The sequence below is a fragment of the Brassica napus genome, chromosome A8 (genome assembly GCF_020379485.1).
Source record: "Brassica napus cultivar Da-Ae chromosome A8, Da-Ae, whole genome shotgun sequence".
Classification (NCBI taxonomy): Eukaryota; Viridiplantae; Streptophyta; class Magnoliopsida; order Brassicales; family Brassicaceae; genus Brassica; species Brassica napus.
In genome coordinates, this window is record NC_063441.1 from 18,786,931 (window position 1) to 18,801,656 (window position 14,726).

The 14,726-nt window shown below is 36.1% G+C and overlaps 4 protein-coding genes and 1 non-coding gene across 6 annotated transcripts; 2 read left to right on the plus strand and 3 right to left on the minus strand.

Moving 5' to 3' along the window:
• Window positions 1-490: 490 nt before the first annotated feature.
• Window positions 491-4,085, minus strand: LOC106360105 (ASC1-like protein). Its single transcript, XM_013799702.3, has 6 exons — window positions 3,584-4,085; window positions 3,258-3,478; window positions 3,005-3,160; window positions 2,704-2,889; window positions 2,373-2,587; window positions 491-2,257 (listed from the first exon to the last, which is right to left on the minus strand). The coding sequence occupies exons 1-6, from the start codon at window positions 3,713-3,715 to the stop codon at window positions 2,223-2,225; spliced, it is 945 nt and encodes a 314-aa protein (XP_013655156.1). The 5' UTR covers window positions 3,716-4,085; the 3' UTR covers window positions 491-2,222.
• A 951-nt stretch (window positions 4,086-5,036) lies between these two features.
• Window positions 5,037-9,010, minus strand: LOC106361845 (ASC1-like protein). Of its 2 annotated transcripts, XM_048737983.1 has the most exons (7): window positions 8,861-9,010; window positions 6,433-6,576; window positions 6,113-6,333; window positions 5,858-6,013; window positions 5,571-5,756; window positions 5,292-5,491; window positions 5,037-5,163 (listed from the first exon to the last, which is right to left on the minus strand). In XM_048737983.1, exons 2-7 carry the CDS (start codon window positions 6,562-6,564, stop codon window positions 5,129-5,131), a joined length of 930 nt encoding a protein of 309 aa, XP_048593940.1. In that variant the 5' UTR covers window positions 6,565-6,576; window positions 8,861-9,010; the 3' UTR covers window positions 5,037-5,128. The 2 variants fall into 2 exon arrangements, with proteins under 2 accessions (XP_048593940.1, XP_013657106.1); XM_013801652.3 differs by lacking the exon at window positions 8,861-9,010 and having other exon boundaries at window positions 6,433-6,755.
• A 211-nt stretch (window positions 9,011-9,221) lies between these two features.
• Window positions 9,222-9,859, plus strand: BNAA08G19660D (protein SOB FIVE-LIKE 1). The gene has a single exon (XM_013801653.3). The coding sequence runs from the start codon at window positions 9,222-9,224 to the stop codon at window positions 9,633-9,635; it is 414 nt and encodes a 137-aa protein (XP_013657107.1). The 3' UTR covers window positions 9,636-9,859.
• Window positions 9,860-11,643: 1,784 nt separating this feature from the next.
• On the plus strand, window positions 11,644-13,283 carry LOC106361844 (serotonin N-acetyltransferase 2, chloroplastic-like). The gene has a single exon (XM_013801651.3). It carries the CDS (start codon window positions 12,109-12,111, stop codon window positions 12,697-12,699), a length of 591 nt encoding a protein of 196 aa, XP_013657105.1. The 5' UTR covers window positions 11,644-12,108; the 3' UTR covers window positions 12,700-13,283.
• A 728-nt stretch (window positions 13,284-14,011) lies between these two features.
• On the minus strand, window positions 14,012-14,095 carry LOC125577475. The gene has a single exon (XR_007315889.1). It is a non-coding gene; the product is annotated as a small nucleolar RNA R160 (small nucleolar RNA).
• Window positions 14,096-14,726: the final 631 nt, after the last annotated feature.

Sequence of the window (14,726 nt, forward strand, 5' to 3'; positions counted from 1 at the left end):
CAAGAACGAAAATAATTGGAAGAAGACATGTTTTTTATGAATCAAATTCGTGTGTAAAGAAAGTGAGAGGGAGGATGAAGATATGGTGTGAATGAAGAGGAAGAGGGGTGCTTGTATTTATAGGTGAAATCCTGCCGACGGTCCGAGGAAATTCCGACGGAATTCCGAGGCAAACGGCTAGTTCGTCGGAATTTCCTCGGAATTTTTAAAATCCCCCAACGGCTCTCCAACGGCTCTCTAACGTCTATAATATTTCCTCGGAATTCATCGGTTTTTTCCGAGGAATACTAGTTTCCTCGGTATTCCGTCGGAATATTCCGACGAAATGTGTTTTCCTCGGAATTCCGTCGGAATATTCCGACGGAATTCCGAGGAAGCAAAATTTTGTATTTCCTCGGAATTGCCTCGGAAATGCCTCGGTATATTCCGAGGAATTCATTTTCCGTCGGATCGTCCGTCAGAATACCGCTGTTTTCTTGTAGTGTTTGAACTCATATATATTAACCAATATTGAATTTAGGTATCAGTGTGTGTATATATATATCTCTCTTTTATATATGCATCTTACAAACAACATTGGTTGTATTTTGTGATTTAATATAACAAAAAGGAGTTACTACAGATTGAAGAGGATCGTCACGGCTATTCAAAGGTTGGAGCTTGTACTAGCATTACAACGCATATCTAATTTTGGTTAGTTGAATGTGGATGCTAATTATTGACTATTAAAAAATACTGGAGCTTGATTCGTACACCTGTGCTAGTAATTGGATATTATCAGGTTTTTACAAACCTATGCGGACTTGAAAGAATCTGAGTCTGAATCTCATCCGAAAATTTATAATATTCGAATAAATTTTAATTTTAAACTAAAAAATCTGATATTTAAAAAACGATAGGTACCCATTCAGATATTTGGATGTCTATATCTAATTGATTCTGCAAACAAATAAAAAGATTATTAACCAATTGAATTCTTGTCATGAATGAATTTCATTTAAACTTGTAAAATTATTTTAGTTAACACATAAAATAGATATTATCGAATTATTATGGTAAATATAATTAATGAAGTAATTAGAAAGAGTTAAAAAAATGTAAAATATATTATAAATCACTTAAAATAGGTAAATTCTATTTTGTATTCTGTAATAAATAAAGTCGAATTATTTGGAAAAAACAATAAATAAAGTGGTTTACATTAGTTAAAAAAAATGTAAGAAATCACTTAAAATAGATAAATATTTTTTTGTACTTCAGTTTTAATAGAATATATATATGTGTGTGTGTTATTTTACATATTTTATACTATATTGTATCTACAGTTCTGGAGAAAATCGCATGTTAATATGTAGTATGTACCGGTCAATCTTACTTTTGGTAAAATATCCCTTGTATTTTGTTCTACAAAAAAAATCTCTTATATATATATTGATCTCTGATCTCTTAATACAATATTGTAGATGAAAACGGCAACAGATATAAGCTTGTGTTTTTGTAAATTTATGCCAAAATAACTAGGATCCACATGTTGAGTCCAACTAATCATAAGTAACATGTTAAGTATCGCTGACTAAGTAACATTCACATGCACTCTTCACGACCCTTTAATTTATCATAAGTGGGTACACATTAATAATAAAAAGCATACATATATACCTTTTTTTATGCACAAGCATACATATAGTTTATAAGAAATCATTAGACGAAAATGCATATCAGTTTTTTCAAAACTATTAAAACGATATAAAAGTACATCTTAATTGATAAGTAAAATTCTAAAGATATTTAGAAAATATACTACATAAAAACACTTTAATTGTGTCTTTCAATCATTGGGTCACTGTTTTGTGGATAAATGTCAGTGTACACCGTGTCATTGTTTAGGCTTTCTCTTAACCGAGTTCAATCGGGTGGGTTTACTTTTCAATATACATGTCTTTAATTCATTCTCCATTTGTCTGGATATGTTTCAAGTTTAGGCTTATTTTAGGCTAACGTTTACGTACCCAAGCTTTGTTATTTTCTCAACGTATCATTTTTTGTGTGTTTTCTTCTTAGTTTTTTTTTAATTGTCACGCACTGAAATTTAAAACAGATGTGATTTTTCAGATCATATAGTTTGAGAATGCAAATACAACACAGAGAAGAGCTGCCACTTGAGCTAAAACAGATATAGTTACGGGTATACGCAAAACGATGGATAACAAGAGTCAAGACAATCAATCTTGGTGTTCATCATCTTCACCTTCAGAGTCTGCAAAGAATATATATTGAAAACAAATAGCTAAGACAAAAAAAATCCGAACATATTATTTTGAACATTATAAAGCACTTGTTGATTTAGATATATATATATATATAAATCTTACCAGAACGGACGTCTCTAGCGATTTTGTCTTCGGAACGGATTTGGATGATGAACATACGACATATCAAAACCCACCAGTAGATGTGAAGAATCTGTAAGCACCATAGAAATGTGTTGAAAATGTAGTACATTGTAGAAGGCAGTCCAGTTTCTATGCCAGTAATTTCCATCGAATGCTTCTTGTCCCACTCTAGTTTCACGTTTATAGATTCATAACTGCATAGTTCAAATATCATACGTGGAGAGGAACCAAAAAAAAAAAGAAACATTAAGATCCAATTAAGTTGCATTATATAAAATGAGTTATGGAGTTTAAGGTGAATGGTATAAACCTTGTACCCCAGAGGATCCATAAAGGGTAATAGATGAGTCGCAGAGCCGTCCACAACAGGAAAAATAGGATGAACGAGACAGTAGCCATGGACTCTTGGCCGCTGTATTTGCACATCTTGCCTATCTCTGCAAACACGTCGGTGATATCGAGAAGAGCCAATATTACAGAACCTACACGAGAAAATCTAGTGTACAAAGTATAACAAGAGGAAGTTGATGAGTTCAAAAGTCTCGGGAAAGATCAGAAAATGTAAAAAGTCCTTAATATATATATATTTTTTAAACATTAGGAGAACGTACCTGAAAACGTAAGACAAAATGATGAGGGATGAAGTTACTATATGATGAACTATCATGACTTTGAAATCAGATCGTCTTGTTTCCCAAAAGAACAAAGCAAATAAAGAATACACATTCAAGCCACCGACAAACGTGTACAGTCCCTTCATTTTCAACCTGCGCAAGGGTAGTAATATACAACTCACAAGAAATTAGGGCTTGATTTCTTGCGTCTGACGTAACACATTAAGTCCAGCTTATTCCTGAATCTTACTTTATCTTTTGGTCAGGCCATATCTGGTTTCCTGGTCCTAACCAGAAGCATCTTGTGTCTTTAAACCATGGCTCATTATAAGTGACGTAGAGAGCAAGTGCTTCGGTAGAGATAGAGCAGAGACATTTCCAAGCTGATTCTTTGAATTTAACCATCCTCTTTCTTCTACCGTTTGAATCAACACAGTTTCCTCTAGGAAACACCACTCTTCTAGCAGCTCTCTATAATGTGATGTATATTATGAATCTCTCAGAGATGACTTGCTTCCCAAGTCATGATGAATATTAAGAGATATAAAACAAACTGAGAGTAGTGGGGGTACTTACCTCGAGTACGGATCTGTCGAGTATCAAACGAAGAAAAAAGAAGAAGGGAGCAAAGAAGATGAGAACCCATAAATCAGAAGAAGATGGGTAAGATTCTTGATTCCAATCCCAATTCAAGATTTTGAGATCCATCTAGTCGAGATCCTACAAAAACCGAAGTGTTTGGAGTATCATTAGTCTGTGTGTTTCACTTCTTGTTCTGTCTTTGTCCAAGTCAACCCCAAGACAGGAAGGGATGCACATGCATCCACTACAATTATTTCAGTTTTGGTTGTTTAGTAAGGAAAAAATCATTAGATAAAATGGAAAATTTTAATTATTGCATCCATTATTAACATCAAGATTCGCCCCTGGTCAACCCCATAGGAGAAAGAAAAGGAGTATCCTTGCAAGAGAATACATCGGAAAAAGAAGAGTTAACCGGGGCTCAACCCTGTTGAAGCCATCACGAACCAACGCAAACCGTTGGACCGACACCGGTTTAACATCACTACACTGATATTGGTGTTTGTCTCGGAGAGCATTATCTTATAAAACTTGGTTATTCAAAGTTCATAATTAACACACATAGCAATTATATTTTTAAAATTGTGACACGGTATAACTATTAAAACAAAAGGTCAAGTAGGACATGGTAAAGATCAGCTTCAGCTTCAGAAGCGTGGAGACGACGACCGAAAATCACGTCGCTGGCTGGAGAGACGTCGGCGGTGATGGATAACTGAAGAAATGCACTCTCAAGAGAAAAGATGCCACGTGTTTCGGAATGCAAGAGCTTCTTCGACTTGTTTTTTTGTTGTGATCTTCTATGCACAGATTAGACTTAAAATTGGATCTTTTATCATTTCTTTATGTAACGTGCCCATTGGGCTTTATCAATAATATCAATGTTGACCTTAAAATTTTGCAAATCCATGTATTTAATCGAATAATATCGTAGAAGAAAATAGTAGAAAAAAACAAGAGATAAGGAGTAGTAGGCTTATGATTTGTGTGCGAACTGATGCCAAAATGACTAGGATACACATGTTGTATGCATTTTAGCTTCTCTGACTAACATTCACACGCACTCTTCACGACCCTTTAATTTATCACACATTAACACCACAAAAGCATATATATAAGAAACCCTTGAACAGAAAGCATATTTCTTTCTCAAAATTCTAAAAAATAAACGATAAAAATAAATTGATAAATCGAAGATATGTACTAGATATATCTAGTAATTATCACAATATCCCTCTCCATAAGAAAATGGGGTTAAAACTTAAAATTGTGTATTTCAATCATTGGGTCATTGTTTGGGGTTTCTTCTTAATCAAGTTGGGTTTAGCTTTTCAATTTACACGTGTTTGATTCATTTTCTTTGTCTGTATATGTTTCAAGTTTAGTCTTATCTAGTCATCATAGGGTACATCCCAAAGCTTTGCTATTTGTCATGATTGCTTTGTTAATTCGCAAAAAATGTGGTTTTTATTCGGCAAATGTATCAAACAAGTCGACATCACTGATGCTTCAAATTGATTAGACAAGAGTCTAAGACAATCAATCTTGGTGTTCATCATCTTCGCCTTCTGTGTCTGCAAAGAATATATTGATCAAAATAATGGCTAAAAAAATCTGTATATATTATTTAGAATATCACAAGAACATATTATATTAAACATTTGTTTGGTTTAGATATAATGTATGCATATATAAATCTAACCAGAACGAGCGTCTTTATCGATTTTGCCTTTGGAGCGGATTTGGCTGATGAGCACACGACATATCAAGACCCACCAGTAGATGTGAAGAATCTGTAAGCACCAGAGAAGTGTGTTGAAAACGTAGTACACTGTAAGAGGCAGTCCAGTTTCCATCCTATGCTTCTTGTCCCACTCCAGTTTCACTTTTATTGATTCATAGCTGCATATAGGCCAAACATCATACGTGGAGAGCAACCAAAAAAACATAAAGATCAGTGTTTAAGGTTTATGGTATAAACCTGGTACTCCATATGATCCATAAAGGGTAATAGACGAGTCGAAGAGCCGTCCACGAGAGGAAAAATAGGATGAACGAGATACTAGTCATGGCTTCTAGGCCGCTGTATTTGCACATCTTGCCTATCTCTAGAAACACGTCGCTGATTTCGTGAAGAGCCAATATTACAGAACCTAAACGAGCAAATCTAGTATAGAAAATATAACAAGAGGAAGTAGCTAGAATTTAAAAGTCTCGTTAAAGATCAGAAAATATTAGTCGTTGATATGTTTTAAGAATTAGGAGTACCTGAAAACGTAAGATAAGACGATGAGGAATGAAGTTACTATGTGATGAACTATCATGACTTTGAAATCAGATCGTCTTGTTTCCCAAAAGAACAAAGCAAAGAAAGAATATACATTCAAACCACCGACAAACATGTACAGTCCCTTCATTTTCAACCTGTAAAATATATTACTCAAGAGGAAATTAGGGTTTGAGGGATACTTGACCGGTTTCTTGCGTCTGACGTAACACATTATGTCAATTCATGAATCTTACTTTATCTTTTGGTCAGGCCATATCTGGTCTCCTGGTCCTAACCAGAAGCATCTTGTGTCTTTAAACCATGGCTCCTTATAAGTGACGTAGAGAGCAAGTGTTTCGATAGAGAAAGAGCAGAGACATTTCCAAGCTGATTCTTTGAATTTAACCATCCTCTTTCTTCTACCGTTTGAATCAACACAGTTTCCTCTAGGAAACACCACTCTTCTAGCAGCTCTCTATAATGTGATTATGAATCTCTCAGAGATTACTTGCTTCTCAAGTGATGATGTATACTAAGAGATAGAAAATAAACAGAGAGTAGTGGGGGTACTTACCTCAAATATGGATCTGTCGAGTATGAACCGAAGAATAAGGAAGAAGGGAGCGAAGAAGATGAGGACCCAGAAATCAGAAGAAGCTGGGTAAGATTCTTGATTCCAGTCCCAATTCAAGATTTTGAGATCCATCTAGTCAAGATCCTACGAAAACCGAAGTGTTTGGCTTAACATTATTATGTGTGTTTCACTTCTTGTTCTTAGTCTTTGTCTAAGTCAACCCCAGAGGAGAAAGAAAAAGAGTACTATCCACTTGACTTTACTTTCGCAAGAGAAATAAAGAAAAGGCTATTACGTAATATCCCAAGTCAGGCATCAGAAAAGAAGAGTTAACCGGGGCCAAGCTATCACAGAAATTAAAAAAAAAACGGTTAGTCCGACATCGGTTTAACAATACTCTTTAACTCTCAATTATGAAAATATTGATATTGGCTTCTGGATACAATTGTTGGCACGGTAAGCGATATTTAGCCACCGACGTCTCCGAGAGGTTACTTGTATAAAGTTGTAGATAATAATGGATACAGTTGGTGAAATCGTTTTGTTTATTGGATACTGAAAGTAAGTAGAAAATAAACCACTTTTTAAAGAAGAAAAGAAAGTTTGGGTTGGTTGGTGAAAATGGATACAGCTGTGAGAGGGGTACAAATACGTAAACAAAGAATGTCGGATTGTGATTATTACTAACTGATTCACATACTATATGATTTCCTCAAGAGGGAGCCGACAACTTCTCTTTTTCTAATGTTTTGACGTTAAACCCATCAAGTATTGTAACTTATGACACTAATACAGATACGTGTCTACGTTCACGCGCAATAATAGTAAAAGAGATTCACACCAAACACAAACATGCATAAAGAGAATTTTATGTTTAGGTTTAGCATTTGCCTTTAAATTAACAAAATATACGTACATTAAGTGTAGAAGCCATAGTAAACAAACAACCAAAGTACAAGAAACAATCTACGAGTGAGAGGGGACATGCAAAGCAAGAATTTGGTGCCAAAGGGAACATGACCTTCTTTTTTAAGCCTTTTAGAAAACAACAAGAGACATTATTTTGTTCAACCAATCTATCAAACATTATTTATCTAATTCAATTTGTCTCTTCTAGTTATTAAAAGTTACCAACAACAAAATGTCACTTTATCCTAAATATTCGAAAGTGCTGGAACAAATTACAAATATCAGTGTTGAGAATTTTGCTTTGGTAAAATATAACGGTACTAATATATCAATTGGTTATAAGATATAACATATACTTCACAACTAGCTAGTCCAACATGCCATAAGAGGCAAACAACACAGAGTCCCGTCCTTTTTCTCACTGACTCGCCAACCAAAGTTATCAATTACTTCCAGTGAATATCTGATTATGATGCTTTCAATATCTGTGACTTTTCCAAATTTAAACCTACAAATAAATGAACCAGTGACAATAATAATGACGTACAATGACAATACACAGTCACACATGAAAATAAATCAAATGAGTCCAACTCCATTTTCTTCAGACGTTAACGATGTGTACAAACTCTAATAAATCCTCACACACACACCTCTCCAAGTTCATGAGGCCCACTGTAGTACCACCCCTTTTCAGGATTGATTTTTTTAAAATTGAAATGAAAATGTCTTAGTTAAACCCCAAAGCTAAATATGTTTGTTTAACTCAAATATGAGTCAAAGTCAAAACAAAAGATAAACTTTTGTAATATGGACTCTCACACACACTTGAATGTGCTAGCTGTCGCCAAGAGGGACTCCATTGAAGAACATGTTAAGGTGACGCCAGAGATACATGAAACGCATTGAATACAAGTATTATGGACTCAACTAGTTTTTTATTGTGACAGTTGTTATACTCCTTTTTTTTATTTTTTCATTCTCTTAAGAAAAAATAAAATGATACAATGAGAGGAGAAGAAAAGGCTGCAACAGTTTTAAAGACACTGAGAGGATTGGAGGAGGAAGATGGGTATTAAAGGAATGAAGAAGAGGAACAGCTCTTAACCTAATTAAGTAAATGCTTCCTTTATTCCTTCTTGTTGTTGAGGTGGGTCTCTTCTGATTTCCACCTCAAAAGCTGATCTTTAATATTTAAGATACATAAGAGAGAATACATAGAGAAAGTTAAAACTTGCAGTAACAATTGATAGTTACCAATCAAGAAGAGCACAGAAAGGACAAGTTAAAACTTATGAACTTTGCCTACACATCAGTACATCACTAATGACAAAGCTCACAAGGATGGTTTCTTGTTTTGTGGGTATTGATGTGTCCTAGCTCTAGATAAGATTACAATTTGTTAGGAACCAAAATATTTTTGTAAAATAAAAGTTAGATTTATTTATGTATTTAGTTATCTTATGGAAAAAGAAGAACATAGGCTTTTAATTCTTTATGTAAAATGAGATGCACTAACCTTTGCTACCTTCCTTGATATATATATCTGCAGTTGGCTTTGTCATGTAGTGCTTCAAGTGAGTGAAAACAATGGTGCTAGGGTTGCCATGTGGTGAAACTTACTCCTGCTCTTCAATTATTTGAGGCTTCTTATAGGCTCCTGCTTTTCCTGATATTTGACAAAAAAACAACTTATTATTTATTGATGATGGAAGAGCAAAGCCAAAGAGAGACAGAGACACAGAGCCTATATCAGGGAGTAAATTGCTGAAGTGGATTCAAACAAGGTAGGTAACTTATTTAAAAAGCAAGTATATCTTTTGCATATATGCTAAACCTAAAACTTTATTTTTGTGTTCTTCTTTGCGTAGAACAAAGCCATGGAATCTCCAAGGGATCATGGAGGCTCTGAGGAGGAGGAGGAATACAACAGTTGTGAGTCAGGGTGGACTATGTACATAGAAGACGCCTTCGGTGGAAATGGCCATTCCTCTATTGTTGTTGTTGATGATGATGATGATCCACAGGTAAAAGAGGCTGATGATGGTGGTGATGAGGAGAGTGATGATTCAATGGCTTCTGATGCATCCTCAGGGCCTAGCAATCAACTTCTAAAGAACATCAACAAACATGCAGCGAGGGAGAACGTTTCTAAAAAAGTCTACATTCAAAAACGCCAACACACAGAGAAAACTTTAAGCCAAGAAGAAGAAAAGTCAGAGGTCAAAGCTAGAACAAGAACAAGTGCAGCTAGTCGTGTCCAGAGTAAAGGCAAGGTGAGCAAAACTAAATAAAACTCATCAAGATATATGGTGGAATCCAAATCCTGTAATGAAGAGAGAGTCTCTCACCCAAGCCCTGTTGTTTGCCTTTAATAAGCCATGTGTGTAGGTAGTTGCATTGTTTTCTTTTTTTTTCCAGAATATGTTCTTTGTTTTTTGGTAAATGCTGTCACGAATAAGTTATCTGCACGTTTCTCCGTTAGAACCCTGTTATATCATATGAACCTTGTTCTTCATATCTTGATCTGCATGTTCAAACACAGAAGCCACCAAGATGATGATTCTTGGATGAAAAACTGACATTGCTTGATTAATTTACGGTAGTAATCAATTGATAACCAATATTTAGCATTGAAAAGTACACATCATTCAATAATACTAATAATCTTTTTCCAAGAAAAAGAAACGCTCATGGTAGAGGACAAAAAGGTTGATGACAAAAACAGGAGTTTTCTTAGGTTACCAACATTGTTTCTACAATGTGTGGCCCAAGTAGCTAACAGTAGAGCCTTGCTTATTAACAAATAAAGTCAAGCTACTTTCAAGAGCTTCACATGATTCGTTTACAAAACAACAAACCGTAATCATTCAAAAAAAAACTATCATTTCCAATTACTATAAACTGTTTGTAACTACTTCTTAAGAAACTAGCTAACATATCAGGAAATGAGTTGTTAGAAAATATCAAAAATGAAAAAAAGCTGGTAGATATATATCAACTTAGCTCTAGATAATCATTGCACAGTATTAAAGCTTAATGAGGCAACAATTAATGGGAACAGAAGAGAACAAAGAGATTTTAGCTGGCAACTTTCCAGAAGAGGAAGACCCTTACGTTGATGTTATTCTCAGGTCGCTTTCGACTTAATGTATAGTCTCACATCCATTATCATAATGCTCGTAGGAGCAGTAAACAGATAGATGAAAATGAAAGATGGGTCGTCACAACCTAATTTACGTGACCCACAAAACGTGAGATACATGAGAGAATGTTTGCTTGGTAATAACACTGAACTTGGTCTACCAATTTCACCTTCAGGAAGATTGTAAGGACCAGACTAGTTCAACGATTAAAGGCCAAGAACCGAGCATTTGTGTCAAACAATAGCATGTGGAAGTTCCATTCCTAGTTGACAATGACTGCCAAGAAAGATTAGCAAAAAGCATTTAGACAACCTAAGATAGCACAACAATGTGTATTGGTAACACCAAACAACCACCAATCATTAATTATTGCTTTGAGAAAACAGTACCTAGGCCTAACAGTACTAAGACAAAACAAAACTATGGTTTAAAATCTTTCTTTTCCAATAACTCATGTCTTAAAGAAACCAGGTCAAGCCTCGCTCATTTTAAGAGCTTAGTGTTACATTTGAATTTGCCTCATTAACAGGCTCCTGGTTTGGTATGGGTTAGTACTAAGATCAAGTCCCCAGAATATATAACTATGACCACTTGCAAATGTTAAGAACGTTTTGAGAAAGGATGAGAGACCTGGAAGGACAAGAAAATGTTTTTGACCGTTTCGATTGGTCTGGGATGATATAGTCTGGGATAACATCATGAACAATAGTGAATACAAAGGAGTTGGTTTGCGCAGGTATTTCCTGTACACTGTTAAAGTAAACCAAAAGCAGAACATAAACTTTACCAGATGGTTACAAGCTGCACTGCTGCAGAACTGGAAGGAAAAAAAAAAACAGTAGTAACAATGACACTTATAAAGACTTGCATGTTCCAGCTGCATTGCTCTAGCGAATATGCCAATGTATATTTCTAGTTTTTGTTACTTTATAAATTATGACAACATCATAAGAATAATATCTTATGATAGTTTCCAACAAGAAGCAAACCCGCCAAAGAATCAAAACCGTTGTCCATGCTACCATATAAAACCATCTTTGAATAGGCAGATAGATACATACAAGTAATGTGAGCTTCTATATCACGAAAACGAATGCCACTATAGGGGAACGGACCTAGAAGTCTTTGCTGAGCAAGAAAGAACTGTCGATGACGTGCCAGAGATCTTAAAATTTTGTTAAACACACAAAACAGCCAAAGAACAATCAGTCACTAACAGCAACTTGTTTGCATTATTCGGCAGTGATAAAAATCTAGATTAAACATAAGAGTGATACAAACTAACAAGGATGATCACTTAAGCAAAACTCAAAAGTATCGTTAAATGCATTTGTTCTCTCCTTTTCAAACTACCTAACTATATACCGCCCGCCAAAACTGTAACTCTCTTGAGTCTCAACGACCAATCAACAATGGCTTCTAACGACCACGAGTTTTTCTTCAATCCGATTTTATTTTTATTTACTCGAAACAGTAAAAGCTAGAGAGCGTTCTCCAGTTATTCACAGCCACACACATTTTATCCACACCCCTTATCCCCCAACTCAGTGAAAGAAACAAAAAAAAAAGTTTCAATCTTTCAACATTTTGTTAGCGAAAGTTCGAAACTTTGACGACCACCATGCTTCTCAGAGGCCCAATCTCCACTCCTCCACCTTCTCTCCGGCTAAGAGCCACCTCAAACCCACAAAACGCAGCCGTACAGCCCTCACAAGCTGCGTTTCCATCGGCTACGCAAAGACAACCGCCCATCTACTCAATCACCGACGAGGATCTCCAGTCTAAAGGCTTTCTCCTCCGCCGCACTCCCGAAGGCCTAAACTTAGACCACCTCAACTCCGTCTTCGTCGCCGTGGGGTTCCCGCGGCGAGACACGGCGAAGATCGAGGTGGCGCTGCGGCACACGGACGCGATGCTGTGGGTGGAGTACGAGAAGACGCGGCGGCCGGTGGCGTTCGCGAGGGCGACGGGGGACGGAGTGTTCAACGCGATCATATGGGACGTGGTGGTTGACCCGACGTTCCAGAGCTTGGGGCTGGGGAAGGCGGTGATGGAGCGGCTGATCGAGGATCTGCGGAGGAAAGGGATCTGCAACATCGCTCTGTATTCGGAGCCGAGAGTTCTCGGGTTTTACCGCCCGCTCGGGTTCGTTTCCGACCCGGATGGGATCCGAGGAATGGTGTTTGTGCGTAAACAGAGAAACAAGAAGTGAAATGAATAAACTTTATTTCGATTTAACATTACAATGTCTTTGTCAGTGGAAACAGAGTATGCAGAGAAGTAGATAAAGTTTGAGTCTTTTGTGATAAAAGTTTGAGTCTTTTGTGATACAATTGTTTTAAGAAGTAGATTTGGCGTGGTGGAGGAAGGCGACGGAGCAGAGGATGGTGGTGATGAGAGCGAAGAACCCTAATCCGATCATTAGAGAGATTCCGGCGACGATTAGATCCATTGATGTCTGCACGCTTATTCCAATCATTTTTTCTGTTACAAAATGTTATCTTGATTTCTCTCTCTGCTACGGTAAGATGTGTTTGAAGAAAGAAGTAAAGAAAGCCTTTTGCTTTGACACGTATTGCGAGACGACCAGAGCTTTTAGCTCAGTTTCAGACAGAACCCCTCGTGTGTATACAGACATACATATAGATAGAGATTACATTATATGTGACGTGTCTCGTGTTATTTGGTGGGTTTATGTATTTTTACTAAAGTAGACACCTTTTCTTTTTTTATTTGGAACAATTTTTCTCTATGACATGGAAAGTGGAATCAAGTTCTGGGTATGAGTTGAGTAAATATTTGGCAAGTTCCTCTGACAGGTAATATATTATGGAGGAGGTAGCTAGAGAAGTAGGCAATGAGGCGGAGTAATGATTGGTTTGTGTTTGATTTCTTTTATCTCAACTACAACAGCATCAGATGTCACAAAAGACTCTGCAGCATGATCCAAGCAATATCTCACAACTTGTGTTTTCAGTTCTCAGATAAGCGGTTTAAAATGAGAAGCTGAAAATATTAACCAAAAGAAAGAGCTTTAATGGCCTGCCGCCTTCAGGTTATCTCTTCAGCAAATTGGATAGTCTATTTTCATGAGTACTCTCAAAGGTTTAATTGGATAATCTATGAGATCATTACTCTTGTCTCATTTTGGGCAAAATTGATTGTATGCTTTTCAATTTCTCACAGGCTCTCGAATTCAGTAGATTTATATGATAATTGCTCCTCAAAGATAATTAAAATCAAGAAAATGTTCTTCAAAAGCCAAGCCATATCAAGGTCAAATGCTTAAAATGGAATGAACAAAAACTCATTGAAGAATTTTAATATGGCACCATGCTCGTGTAGTCTGAAGCATTAAATCAGCTTAAACAGACTATGATTTTCTTAGGTGCATAGAACAATCTCCAGGCAAAAAAAAATTAAGACTTTACACCAAACTAATTATACTAGAATCAAAATAAATATCTATCAACAAACTGAAATATGAGGGTCAAAAATACTAACAGATTTAAAAGAGAAAGCAGAGCAATTCAGAGAACTTTGAAGGTATGTAATATAATCCACATGAATTTTAATTTCAGAGGCTATTTGTTTCTCATCATCATGCTCCACTTCCTTCCAATACAAGTAACCAAAAAAATCTCAAAGCCCACAAACCAGCAGCACAGTATCTGAATACATATTGGCCAATACGCATATTCTGGACAAGTTCAAAAGCTTATGAACATCCCAAGAGATTAATAAAGGAAACGCAAGTGCCAATATATTGCACCAAAAGAGTACCCTTTTCTCGATTGGTTCCTTACATCTATATACTCAAAGATGCAAGGGGCTATACGGTGCTTATACTATAAGCACAAAACATACAAAAAAAAATACAAACTTTCTGCGCACAAAACCAATACATCAACAAACTTTGCTATATGATCCTAAGCCCTATGACCCCAAATCGATTAGTAATCAAGAAAAAAAGCAGAAATTTTTTTGAGAATTGTTTTTGGCTGATGCTAGTAGCGGCTGTGTAGTTTAAGGTTAGGGTTTCATGGAGAAGCATTTTATAACAAGACAACAGCGTCAACAACTGTGTAGGAGCAAGAACTGGATTGGGCTTTTTAATCGGCCCAATGTGACTTTCTTCTTTTAGTAACCACTCACAAAATTACACTTAATGCTAACATGTAGATTACGGGTTCATGGTAATGGAGCATGAAATATAAGACCATTTTGAAAACTTGCGAT

Excerpts from the sequence above, each read along its gene's own strand:
- LOC106361845 (XM_048737983.1), bottom strand. The coding sequence starts at position 6,564 with ATGGATCTCAAAATCTTGAATTGGGACTGGAATCAAGAATCTTACCCA. Across the intron at positions 6,334-6,432 it reads TCGACAGATCCATATTTGAG|AGAGCTGCTAGAAGAGTGGT; the intron begins GTAAGTACCCCC and ends ATCACATTATAG. Across the intron at positions 5,757-5,857 it reads GTCTTATCTTACGTTTTCAG|ATTTGCTCGTTTAGGTTCTG; the intron begins GTACTCCTAATT and ends TTTCTATACTAG.
- BNAA08G19660D (XM_013801653.3), top strand. The coding sequence starts at position 9,222 with ATGGAATCTCCAAGGGATCATGGAGGCTCTGAGGAGGAGGAGGAATAC.
- LOC106360105 (XM_013799702.3), bottom strand. The coding sequence starts at position 3,715 with ATGGATCTCAAAATCTTGAATTGGGATTGGAATCAAGAATCTTACCCA. Across the intron at positions 3,479-3,583 it reads TCGACAGATCCGTACTCGAG|AGAGCTGCTAGAAGAGTGGT; the intron begins GTAAGTACCCCC and ends ATCACATTATAG. Across the intron at positions 2,258-2,372 it reads CGCTAGAGACGTCCGTTCTG|ACTCTGAAGGTGAAGATGAT; the intron begins GTAAGATTTATA and ends TATTCTTTGCAG.
- LOC106361844 (XM_013801651.3), top strand. The coding sequence starts at position 12,109 with ATGCTTCTCAGAGGCCCAATCTCCACTCCTCCACCTTCTCTCCGGCTA.